Source organism: Salvia hispanica, chromosome 6, assembly GCF_023119035.1.
Source record: "Salvia hispanica cultivar TCC Black 2014 chromosome 6, UniMelb_Shisp_WGS_1.0, whole genome shotgun sequence".
NCBI lineage: Eukaryota > Viridiplantae > Streptophyta > Magnoliopsida > Lamiales > Lamiaceae > Salvia > Salvia hispanica.
Genome location: NC_062970.1, coordinates 26,188,472 through 26,202,097, shown reverse-complemented (window position 1 = coordinate 26,202,097; position 13,626 = coordinate 26,188,472). Strand labels below are relative to the sequence as shown.

At 33.5% G+C, this 13,626-nt stretch overlaps 2 protein-coding genes across 3 annotated transcripts; both read right to left on the bottom strand.

Moving 5' to 3' along the window:
- Positions 1-2,337: 2,337 nt before the first annotated feature.
- On the bottom strand, positions 2,338-3,828 carry LOC125197200. The gene is made up of 2 exons (XM_048095913.1): positions 3,510-3,828; positions 2,338-3,241 (listed from the first exon to the last, which is right to left on the bottom strand). Exon 2 carries the CDS (start codon positions 3,171-3,173, stop codon positions 2,739-2,741), a length of 435 nt encoding a protein of 144 aa, XP_047951870.1. The 5' UTR covers positions 3,174-3,241; positions 3,510-3,828; the 3' UTR covers positions 2,338-2,738.
- Positions 3,829-4,746: 918 nt separating this feature from the next.
- LOC125196842 (probable hexosyltransferase MUCI70) lies at positions 4,747-9,410 on the bottom strand. Of its 2 annotated transcripts, none has more exons than XM_048095500.1 (11): positions 9,279-9,410; positions 8,954-9,045; positions 8,502-8,824; positions 7,997-8,278; positions 7,326-7,539; positions 7,096-7,205; positions 6,740-6,939; positions 6,320-6,423; positions 6,009-6,196; positions 5,730-5,929; positions 4,747-5,163 (listed from the first exon to the last, which is right to left on the bottom strand). In XM_048095500.1, the coding sequence occupies exons 3-11, from the start codon at positions 8,758-8,760 to the stop codon at positions 4,957-4,959; spliced, it is 1,764 nt and encodes a 587-aa protein (XP_047951457.1). In that variant the 5' UTR covers positions 8,761-8,824; positions 8,954-9,045; positions 9,279-9,410; the 3' UTR covers positions 4,747-4,956. The 2 variants fall into 2 exon arrangements, with proteins under 2 accessions (XP_047951457.1, XP_047951458.1); XM_048095501.1 differs by having other exon boundaries at positions 8,502-8,821.
- Positions 9,411-13,626: the final 4,216 nt, after the last annotated feature.

The following is a 13,626-nucleotide window of genomic DNA, read 5'->3' as shown; positions in this document are numbered from 1 at the left end:
TTAATTCGCAATTTGTGAAATAATAGAGAGGTAAAAAAAGATGGTGGGTCTAATGGTAGTGGATTGTGAGATCTCACATTTAGACTAATGTGTAGGATTATTATATGTTTAAAACTTTTCATATTTAGAATTGATATAGTGGACGGCTCAAAATGGTAAAATTAGTCTATTTTCAGAATATGGATCTCAATTCACTTATATTCGAGATCTGAGATTAAATTTGTTAATCTTTTGAAATATGAGATCGCGACATACGAATCAGAATAATAGAATTTTTTTTTTCTTTTTTTTCTTATCATTTCTCTTCCAATATATATCACTTGACCAAATCACTCCTCAAATTTAGACCTAAATTCAGGGAGACCAATTGATTATGAATTCTTATATTTTTTAAACAGTATATTTTGAAAACTCTTATCGCAAATGGGCTCAAGTAATTTTGACATTGAGGATTAATTAATTTGTTGATTAGGAGACTTAAGTTTTCAACTATTAATTAATTGTTTCAATTTTAGATTGGAGTTTAATTATCTTATGGAATGACCATCGTAGTAAATTTCAATTTTATCCATTTGAATAATATCTTACTACCTCCATTTCATATTAGGAATCACATTTACTTTTCTACACTCATTTTATGAAAATTATAATAAGCAAGAGAAAGAATAATGTAGAAGTAATACTATTTATTAATAATAACGTTCATTGAAGTTTTTATTTATCAGAACAATCATTTTTGTTCAAAAGAAGAATAACCACGGTACATTATTATAGTACTAATAATTTGTCAATTAGAACAATAGCTTTTCTTGAAATTCGTAGTAACTTTTAGTATTTATTAAAAAATACTAATAATTTTATGTGCAAGAACAATCACTATTATGAGTTGAGCATTCTAGAATATGAACTTTTGAGCAGAATATTATTCAAAAATGGATTGTATAAGAAGGTCATCAGGCACTTCTTATTAAAGGAAAATGTGTTTAAATGTGAAAGAACTTAGATATGGGAAAAGATTTTTTCCAAAAACAAATTTCAATTTTGGGCTTAAAATTCTTCGGCCAAAATACTTATATCTCCATTTTCCTCTCTCTTTTAGTCCTTTGTCTATTACTCTATTTTACAAAGCAATTGTTGTTGGAATGAAAATGTCAAGAGAGTGGAAAAGGTAGATGAAATGAGAGGTTGTCTATAATAAGAAAGACCGTGATGGCAGGGATGAATGATCACGAGCTTATATTTGGGAGAAAAGAAGCTGAAATAGGATTAAATTGTTTTCTATAAATTCGGAGTAAATTTAAAATTGTGAAACAACATGAGTGACAAGCACACATCACATAATGATATTAATATAAATTTGAAACTAACATGATGTGTTTGGAGTTAGTAAATAAATGCGGCATGGTATATGAAACTTAATTATCAAGTCCAACACTAGCCTATGTGAGAAAACAACATGAATATATATATAGATCAAAGAAGATAAAGAAATTGTAACACAAGGCATATGGATCCAACCAGAGACCATTCATCATTCGTCAATGAAAAAAGGGCACATTGTGACAAAGTCTCAAGAATCATCAAGATTCTCCAATAGCGCGGGAGGTAATATTGTCATGATATAGAGGATTGAGTACTCAGGGGATTACATAATCCGACAAGTGCAGAACCACACGTAAGCACCCCTTAGAAGACTAAGATGGAAAAATCATTACCAAACACTGCTGACCAATTGCTGAATTTTGCATCTTTCAACTATCCTAACAGCCTTAAAAGCAACAACTAAAGAGTGATGCTAATAGTGCATGATTTAGGAGTGCAAGAAAAAAAACAAATATGATTGTGCCATGCTACCAATATAACCTCTCTGCAAATCACATCAGGGTTCAATTTCAAAAGCATATAAATACTTTTGTTACATAAGCATTTAACAAATTAACAGCACAAAAACATTCAGTATGATACTAACATTAAAACAGCAAATTTTTTGCAACTAGTGAAGGCACAAAAAATATAAAAGAAAACCCAAAATTAGAGGATAAGTTTGACTGAGGAACGCACCTCTAGATATTAGTAAAGAGGAGCATGTCGTAAGAGACAAGCTTGAAGAGAGGCACCATAACTTGCTGAGGGAGCATAAGAAAATACGACGGGACAGAATGATTCCATCTCAAGTATGTTATGTGTGTGTGACCAATATAAAGCAAGTCTGGTTGCAGTATCGTGGATAATCAGTAATCTATTTTCCGGTTGCAAGACATTTTTATGTTGAGCAACCAGAAAGACTCAAGGCAAGTGACAATCAAAAGCATGTCAAGGATATTATCAAGACTTGAGTGGAACTCAGATCTCACAAATCATTGCCTTTTCAAGGAAATTTACAACAATGATGATCAACAATCAAAGAAGGAAAGCATTGTATGAAAAAAAAAACAGAAAAAAAGGAGAAGAAATTATTCACAGTCTTATCAGATTCAAGTGTCCATCAGATTTAGTTTGTAAATATTGAAGTTTTCTCTCTGAAGCACATCTAATCCCAGTCGAACCCCTAACTTACAAACACGGGGTGGACCACATCTCCGTAGAAAGATTTTATCCTCTTCCTCCCTTTCTGACACAAACATGTAGATCAAGCTTGCAAAACCAAATTCCACATCCACACCAGTAAAAGACATTTCAATTCCATCTTTGCCCACCAAATGCAGTATGATGAAGAACAACGACGGCTACAACAAACATCAATCATATTTCTCCCTCCACGAATACACAAGAAAGAAAACCCATGAAAGCCCTAGAATAATGTCCCCAAAAACCAGCCTCAGCCAGTCATGCCCGAGATCCTCCACCTTCCTCTCAAAGTAAATCCTCCAAATGGCCATAGCAACATGGAGAACCACACAGCCTCTAGCAAAGAAGCCATGGAACTCCTTCTCCTTAACAAATGCCACCATGAACAGCAACATCCCAACAGCGAACAAAAGCAAGCCCGAAAACGAATCAGAGGTTCGAATCAAGAGCTGATCATGAGGCGTTGAGCCCAATATCTTACTAGCATGGTCCTTACCATGGGTAAACACAAACACCTCATCCCTATAGAACATCATCATGGCTCCACATGACAAGGCCACCAAAGAATGGAGCATACAGATTAGGAAAAACCCAGATGACACCATAGATCAACCAAAAAGCTTTCTCCTTATCTCTATTAACTCAGTCGAGGATCAAGATTTGATTTTTAGGCCTGAAACGATTATCAACATCATACCTTAGACAATTAGCAATAACCACATTAAGTTTTTAATCAACCTACTTTTAACTTACTCACACCCCTTATTGCAATTTTTAGGGAAACCCCTTATTATTATACTCAAATAAAAAAAAAAAACACACACACACACACAATCCCACACAACATAATTGAAAAAGGCAACCAAAATCATGAAACAGTTCCAATTCAAAAATCAAGATTGAGATGGCAAAGTAACTGGATTTAAAAGATCAAAGATTACCTCTTCCTGCTTTCTGGATCCCTGAGTGAGGCGAGACGATGGAATTCGAAAAGAAAGAAGTGTTTTGGGGTCAAAACCTTTGAGAGTTATGGTACGTAAACGGATAATTGATGGAATAAGAAAAAATTTCTGACCCAAAAAAAATGTAATCTTTGCTTTTTACAGCTAATTAGCAGCTATATTTCGATTAACAATTGACCTTCCTTGCCCAAAACAGAAGACAAAAAAGATCCAAAATATCAAAAGAACTCAACAATCATAAATAAATTTGTTAATGGGGCCAGCTCTTTTTAATTTTTCTGTACAGAGATATCTGTATTGCAGATCTCGATTCTTGCTATATGTATATTCAACATAAATAGAGGAGCGGGTCTAACCCGATTTGGATCCGAATCTAGTAGTCGGCTCGCGATTATTACACTGCCGACAAGCCCGACATGCATCGATTTATTTGAAATTATATCCCAAATCTTTTTCTTGAATAATGACTTATATTGTGCATCATAAAATTATAAAATTACTATATATATTACTCCTGTCCTTCTGTGAGCAACCCATTTTTTTTAAGGACAGTTCCATGAAGCTCTCAAAATGTTCTGAAAATGTTGTCGAGAAATTATACAAAAAAAAATTTGTATCATAATATTATTTGTGGGAATTTTTTCATTCGTGAGAAAAAAATAAATCTGGGGTAAAATTTGTGATATTATTTGTCAATTTTAAAGTTTGTGGAAAAAATTCAACTTTTTAAAAGTTACATTATTAAATGTCATGAATTGATTAGTGAAGGAATCTTGAATTGTGGGTGCTATTTGTTTAGTAAAGAATGAGGGTGTGAAGCCGATTAAATAGTAGTAGTAGTATAGTAAGTTAATGTTGTGATGAGCATAACAATGTGTGGCCACGAGAGCAACCTGTAAACAGATTGAAATCGTGCTTCCAACGACATGGACTGGCAAACAGATTGTCAGTGGTTTCATTGTCCTCATCATCTGTAGTTGCGAGCATTAAATGCTCTCCAAAAATCAGTTCTACTAATAGTGAAAATAACAATCTATTTAAAGAAAAATAAAACAAATTTAATACAAAATGTATGAAAAATAAAGAAACTAAACCAAGAACGCCAATGCGGTCTCATTTGATAATAGTAGTAGATTACTGTTAGCAGTGAAATATTGCTGGTTGAGTGAAGACCTTTTTCCTCTTTCTTTTTGGGCCACCTTGCTTGAAAACGATATTCAGAATAAATTATAAAATTCAGCTAAATTATTGGCAGAACAGTACTTACAACAAATATGTTTGAGAATTCGAACAATGTTGGAGCAAAATTTCTCTCAAGGCTCTGCTAAACGTATCTATCCGTAAATTCAAACTATCCCATCCGTGCCGGATAACAGACTAAAAACACTATACAGTTCGTCGTCTATGGTAAAACACATGTGAAAAGTCAATCAAAGAAAATTTCCCTAGTTTTGGGATTTCTACGTCGCCTCCTTGTACTGGGTCTCTTGTCTTTTCCTCGTTGGGTAACACCTTTTCTAGGAAGGCCTTTCTGGCGAGGCATAGTTGGCGGAGGATGAGGACGAGTCTTAGGTGCTCGAGGTCTTAAAAGAGCCAAATGCGCTCTTTGCTCCAAAATATCTCTGTGATATGCCTGTAAACAAACAGACAAACATGGAATGCATGCTTAAACTAGGTAAATTGGTGAAAACTGTTGGAGAAGCAATATGAGCTCAATCAAATCAACTTAAAAGTAGCAAGATGCAAGTTTAATCTATATCAGGCTATCCATATGAAAGCAGCAACCAAGAATTGAGGCCCTTACTTCACCAGCACAACTAAACCACAGACAATCTTCCCCTTACTCCCAAAATCCGCTCGGTACTACATAAGAAGAAAACTTCCAAATTTCACGATGTAAGGATGATCTATATCAGTCTACCCATATAAAAACAGGTATTGTCTTGAAAGTTCTAATTAATTGCCCATAATTGGTATTCCAGCACTCCCTTCCCAACTAAAAAAACTACCAGGCTCAGGGTGTGATCATCTGTTTATTTCAGAATTACCTCTTTTGTATCTTTTCATTAAATCAATAATCAGATGCATTTTATCTGCCATCAACACTCTCACAGTAAATACAGAACTCTCTTCCCCTCCATAAGAAAATAAAGAAAATATATGTCAACATGCTTTATTTGGGGAGAGTGCAAAGGCTACCTGTATTACAAAATTGCGTCTTTCACAATCTAGAAACATATCAACACTCCAATTAACCTTGGCCGCAACTTTGTCCCTCACGGTTGAAAAGCTCAGCTGATCCCTTGAAGTGAATCTATCAACTTCATTGAACCACAGACAGCTAAGAAGATTTGTGATGGGGATGTGCTCTCTTATTATTACACATCCTTCAGGAACATCTGAAGAAGTTCGAGTTCTCATTAGTTTTGATACATAAAGTGAGTAAAACATACAAATATAGGCTAGTCACAAGCATACCACTAGTTATAGGAAGCTTAGCAGTCGTATACGGTGTCAAACCCTCCTGTTTATAAAATTCAATTTGACGATCAATAGAAGTATTATCATATTTCATCCCAGCTTTATTTGCCTCAGCTTCTTCAAACACATCAAAGCGTCTATAGTGCCTCGATATAGCATAAGTAGCATTATGGCGCCACAAGAACCTAGTGAGGGCGGACAGGAGGGGTAGTATAGCAAGAATGATGCATAATGAGTCATTAAATAAATTATTAGGAGTAATTTACATTGATAAAAGCAGATGCTGAAAGAGAAATAATAGACAATACCTCTCAAGAACCTGGTATGGATCCACGACAAGCTGAAGCTTTCCATCTATCCAGACTGAGTATCGAGTTTTTGGTAGCAGCCTATGCAACAAGAGTTTTGGCACCTGTCACAGTCAAATATTCATTTATTTATAGATGAAATGAGAGCTATTCCTATCATCTCGGAGTACAACATTATAGTTTGATGCTCAAACCAGACACCAAGAGTAAGAAACCTTAGGGAAACAAAAATATAAAGCGCCAATATCTCCATAAATGGATGAACTATTAAAAAGTCATGCACAATATCTATATGTGCCATTAAATGGAAAAAAGTTTAATCAAATGAGACTAATTCAGATTGGTTCATCCACAAAACAATATACATGTTGATTCAGCAAGTAAAGAGACAGGGGAAACAACAAAAACAAACAAACAGACCTTTCCATTTCTTCTGGAGTCAGTGTAAGGAAGATTGTGTACTACTATAACCCTCCATAACCCGACCATCTTGTCACTGCCCAAGGTGCTTGCATTTTTCAAATATGTTTCGGTCTCTTCATCAATGAACATAAAAAAGGGAACATTTCTTTTTGCAATTTCACCAATATTACTTGGTTGCTGAATTACATCATAGTTTCCTGTACACACAAACAATATGTATTAAAGGAAAATGTTAAGAAAACAGTTACATCCATGCAGATCACAGCTCTGTAGTAATACTATTCAAAATGCATTCTGGAACCTGAAAAGGAAAATTCATGAATTTTTAAATTTGAACTTATATGCAGCTTTACCAAATATAGCAGAGGCAACAATGACCTCGTGGGACTGCTCCAACAACTCAAGGTCAGCCACATCAATGTCAAAACCAGTTCTATAACCAGGTCTGCATCCCTTGACAAATCTGTCAAATATGTAACTTAAATAAATAAATATATAAATAATAAAGCCAACAAAGAAAGAAAAAATATAATTAAAATTTAGAAGCACATGCACATGAAGGGAAAATGGTAAGTACACCTACCCACAGTGAACAGTCATCGACTCTTTAATCTCAAAAGATTCATTCCTCTGTTTTAAAGAAGGATAACCACCAAACTCAGAGCCTCCATTTGGTTTGGTTTTCAGTGGATTCTCCTCAGAAAAATAAGTTATATGATGAAGAACAGGAGATGGTGATGGAAATTTGGGCATACGAGCTATGGCCTGCTCCACAGGGATATAGCATACCGGGCATGCTGGGGACAAAAGTACAGATCAAATTAACTAAATCTAGGGTGAACAGTCATTTACATAAAACATGTGACACAATAAAGGACATAAACCCTTGAACATTACTTCGATTCAGCTGGTTAAGAAATTATATTCTGAAAGCAATTTAAATGCTGTTCTTTTTTCCAGGGGCTGGGGGTTAGATACAAGAAACAAAAAAAGTATCACGAAAATAGTTTTTACACTACATGGAGAGGACACCCTAGTTATAAAATGATACTCCAGTCTTAAATGTCACGGAGAACCAAAAGTCCTAAGACACTCATCTTTAAAAAGCCAATTGCAATTGTAGTTTCCAGCTTTCAAATATATCCATTTAATCCTCTATATCCTAAAAAATTATTCTATTCCTTTCCAACAACACTGCAATTCAGCTTTAATAATAGCAAACGTGCAAAGGCATAACAGAAGGTTAAAACTTACGGCGTGGACCAATTCGCCTTGTATCACCAGGAGGAGGGGGTGGAAATGCGAAGTCTTTGCATGGATTGGTAAAAACAGTAACTGAGCTGGAGGAATTGCTCATAACTGAAGCATTATAGAAACTACCCCAACTGGTGTTATCATTACATACAAAAACTTTGCGGGTCATAGAATAACTATTATACGTGAATGCTCCTTTTCCAGGCAATAGCCACGGTGCAACATAAGAATTTTTAAGATATCTGGCATCAAAAGGCAAACCAAAGCTCTCGAAATCATCCTCTGTAAAAAAAATCAAAGTACACATATATAAAATCCCCCATAGAGAAGTACTATTAATTGAAGCACTAAACAGTTAATCTTTGTACTTAAGCTATAGGTTATAAAGGAAGTGAAGCAGGAAGGAAGGCACTTAAAGTATAGGTTATAAAGGAAGTGAAGCGGGAAGGAAGATATCAGATTAAAAAATCATAGACGAAAATAGCTAAGAACAAATTGTCTCTACCTTTATTGATTGTGAAAAACCCAGTCAAAAATGCGAAGACTGTAAGCACAGACAAAATCAGCATTGCAACTTTTTTTCGACTCAAATATCTGATAGAAGCAGGCAGAAACTTCTCCTTCTCCCTGTAACCGGCAAGGCATGCCTTCGAAGACCTACGAGGTAGATACAAATTCTGCAGCTGGAACCCTTCATTCTGTGCCTGTAGCTGCAAGGATCCACAACTTCCTGACTGTCTTAATCCCAATGACCCTCCAGTCATTGTACCTCCAGCCCCTGAAAAGCAACTCTCATATCTCTTATCTCTCAAATTCCTCCTTCATCTACTGTAGAGAAAACCAAACAAGGTAATTAGCCACACCAATCCACAAAACAACATCAACATTATAGAATCTATCATAACAAAATTGATCCCTGAAATCGAAATCAAGCAATGCGGTTTCAAATTCCATTACCTATCAACTTTCAATTCCCAAATATTGAGAATCCACTTTCGAATTCACCGCGAGCGTGATATAATAAACAGATTCAAGCGAACCACTCCTTACTGAAAATACCAGAAAACATACATCATCACTACCTCAACATAAACAGAAATCCATAACTCGATCCTTTTATCCGAAATACTCAAAATCAACCTCAATTAATTAATCCATATCCAGTCAATAAACAAATCAGGAATTAAGATTTGAGCAGTTAGTTATATAGAAACCTAAATCTCAGATAAGCAAATCATTTATGGAGTATTAAATTGAGCGGAATTTGGGTTTAGCAGCTTACCTTTTGGATTCTACTCTTTCACACAACGAAACAGAGATTTTTCATCTTCCTTCTAAAAAAATTTCTCAGAGAAAAATATTGCAACGAATTTTGGAAGAACGAGATTTGAAAAATTAGCAATGTCATCTGTTTTTTCCCTTCGTCAAATATTTTTTATTAATTTATATTGACTATTTTTATTTATGTTTGGTGTGCGCGCCATTTTATTAACGCAAAATTCAATAAATATTCTCTAATAATTAGCAGCCACTATTTTGGAAAGAATACGCTTGCTTAATAAATAAACTTATGAAATACGCCTATTTAATTTTTGTTATCTTGAATTCTGTAAAAGCATCCTTTTTTTCTGATTTTTTAAGAAGTTTTTTCATCTTGGTTCGATTTTGTGCATTGAACTTATCTACTTCTATTTAACATCGAAATTTCCTCGTCACATGAAATTGTCGTTTCATAGTATTATTTACGTCTAATTGTTAATAATGTCAATAATTTTTAGAGCGTGAGTTTTAATATAAAATTAATAAAATAAAAAAAATATTGGAAAAAGAGATATCAAACGGAAATTTACTAATGCGACAAATTAATATGTAACCTAAAAAGGATATACGGGACAGGAGAATTGATATGCTACGGGACTTAATTTAAGCGATTGTAAGCGCCAAGCTTATTTCTCTCTCTCCTCACGTCTACTCCTTCTCAATCTATTCTCTCACCCACCGTCTCTCTCCTCAATCCATCTCTCCCCACTCCACCATTTTTTCCTATCTCCGTGTTTCTCCATAGTCCATTCTCTCTCCTAACTTTCTTCTATTCATATCAAATTCTATCTTCCTATTCCTTCTTTCAACTAATTTACTTTGCACCATCAAAAATTAAGAAAAGTGTGTTATCTTGGTTGGAAGTTGGAAGAGAGGGATCATGTATTTTCTTTTTTATTCACAACTTCAAAAGATACGAATAATAATTATAGGATCCTTTATAAAAGAACATGTATACAATTTCACTACCTTATTTTAGAGGAATGTATTCATTTTTGTTTCGAGCTAAATTTGTTTCATATAATGAAGTATATATGTTGCACACTCTAATTGTCCAATTTTAAATTTTTCATTAAGTGATAAATTTTTCATTTTGAGTGGTCCCATTTTAAATACTTGATTTTATTTTTTTAGAATAAAACAATATTTTATTTCCTTATTTATTCTTATTTTTACGTTTTTCTCTATTTATCTTTCTTACTTTATTCTCTCCCCTTAATTCAATAAATATCATTAAAATTAATAAAAAAAAATAGTACAGGAATGGAAAAAAAATTCAAAGTAAAAAAATTCAAGGGCGGTGGGCGCGGTTTCTATTTGCCCACAATTCTTCGATCATATCGTGTTGTAGTGCTCGATGGGCCTCCTTCTGGTATATGTCCATGAAGGTGTGTATTTATATGGGGAGAGAATGAAGAGAAGGTGTGTATTTATAGGGGAAAAATTAAAAAAAAAAAAAAAAACAAAAAATATATTTATCGCCGAATTATCGCCCACAGTGGTCGGCGATAATTCGGTGATAATCCGGCGATTTTTCGCCGGTTGGCGATAAAACGGGAGGAAAAATCGCCGAATTATCGCCGACCTCTCCCATTGGTCGGCGATAACTCGGCGATAGACGGCGAAAAAACGCCGACTTTTAGCCGGCACCATTGGGAGTGCTCTTAACCACTCCACCACAAGCCCCTCATGGAAAAATAAGAACATTAAATATTGTTATGTATAGAATATTAATATTTTTATTTAAACAAACTAATAATTTATTTATTTTATATTTTTCTTATGTAATTATTTATTATGCTACATATAATTATGATCCTCTAAATTTTATCTATATTGTACTAGTTACTAATATATTACTATATAATTATGATCCTCTAAATTTTATCTATATTGTACTAGTTACTAATAGTATATTACTATTATTATTATAGTTATATTATAAGGTTCAATTTTTTTGATATATTTATTAATTATAGTTTATTATTTCCTAAAACTGTTTTTTATAGCATATATCTAATTTATGTAATCTAACTATTGATATTAAAGTATATTTTTGTTTAAACTAATTAATAATTCATTATAATATAAATCCACCATATACTTAATTTTGAATTAATATGAACTTTATTTATTTTTGTATGTAAAATATTAAATTTTTATCCACACTAACTAACAATTTATATATTTTATTATATTCACTAAATTTTAATATTTTATTTTGTATATATACCTACCTACTTATTGGTAAAATTAAATGTTTTTGTGATACATTATTGGTCATATTCTATCATTCACTAAATTGCACATTATATTTTGCATTATATATTGAATTATATATATTTGTAACAGTAAAATGGTTCGACCAGTGGTTAAACCGGTCCGACTGGTTGAACCATGAACCAATAGCTTCGCAGGTTCGCTTACTGGTCCGATTTTTAAAACATTGTAAAAAACTAATAGTAACAAAAACTCTTGCGATCGTGCAATTCAAATAACATGAAGTTAAGCAACCGGAAATAGAACATCAAAGAGAACGTCAACGTCTCTCAACTCTAATCGACTAGATATGGAGGTTGTCTGCTTATAAAGCAGTGTTTATGGATATTGTTTTTTATCCAGAAAATTGTGTCTGAAATTCCAAGCTAATTAATTTTTAGTCAATCTCACATGATTTTTCGCTCAATTAATTCCAACCTAATATTTTCAATAGGGGTTGATACTTTTTAATGTTGGAAATTAGTTGCATTGCTGCCATGGTTCTATACAATAAATTGCAAAGCCTATTATTTTATAGGGTTTATGTTAACTCAGTAGCAGTGCTAAAAATACTTGAGTGGTGAATATGAAATCTTTCGTAGTACTTCTTGAATTCAATACAAGACACCTAAGAATTTTCTTAATCTTTTTATACTAAAAGGTTAACACTAAATTTTCTTTGTCCCATGCAAATTGATGGATTCCTTTTAGACCCATAATTTAAAAGGTTGATGTGGAAAAGTTAAAGTAGAGAAAAGAGAAGGAAATTAGTTGCATTGCTGCCATGGTTCTATACAATAAATTGCAAAGCCTATTATTTTATAGGGTTTATGTTAACTTAGTAGCAGTGCTAAAAATACTTGAGTGGTGAATATGAAATCTTCCGTAGTACTTCTTGAATTCAATACAAGACACCTAAGAATTTTCTTAATCTTTTTATACTAAAAGGTTAACACTAAATTTTCTTTGTCCCATGCAAATTGATGGATTCCTTTTAGACCCATAATTTAAAAGGTTGATGTGGAAAAGTTAAAGTAGAGAAAAGAGAATAAAGTAGGAAATGGAACAGATTTTTACTAAAAAAAAACGATTAAACTATATTGGGACAATCTAAAAAAGAATATGATTCAACTAACTTGTGACAGAGAGAGTACTTAGACGAGCTACTTGCAATTCTTAACGTTAAAAAATTGAGCACATTATTATTTTTCCTATTTTCTATTTTTTATTTTTTAATAATTATTTATAATTGAAATAAAAATACACCTAAAAACCAATTTAGCCTCGTGCATAGCCAAAATTTGGTGGTGCTTCTTCGCCTTCCCTTCATTCTTTCCCGACAAGTCTATGCACAAGGTTTCTAGTGTTAGAGTTTGCCCAACGGAAATTGCAAATTAAATAAATTCACAAAATTGAATCTATTTAGGTAATTATGTATTTATGTAGATCAATTTAATTTAATGCTTCAACATATAGAGACATGCTATTGCGCAATTAATCACATAATTTAATATTAAATTATGACATTGAATATTACAATTGTGATTTTCCAATGAATCGAAGTGGCTTGCTACTTCTCCACGTGTAGATCTTGAAGCTTTATTGCAAAACCAAAACTCTTCTAACCTATGACCCAACTCTAGATCTAATTTCCTTGTAGGAGGAATCTATTAGAAATTATAAGGATCTTGAAGGAGAAGACAAGAACACCAAGAATACACAAAGGGGAATTTCCGAATCTCTCTATTATAGAGAGGGCCGAAAATTCCAAGTGTAGAGGCTAGGGTTTTCACCTTCTCACAAAAAGATAAGGTCGACACCTTCTCCTTTCCCTTGTGCTTTTGACAGCGTTTTTATCCGTTAGAAGACTTTAACTTGACGTTATGTTCGCCCTCTTATCCTTACTAGGTCCGCCATAACCCCTGCTTCTTGTGCATTTTCTATTCGAGATGTTCTTCGATCACTTTTGTCCATCGTGGCCCGATCCTCCGTTGCCCAACCACTTTCGGAGTGGTGCACATTCTCGCAAAGGCATTTGAAGGTCTGTTTGT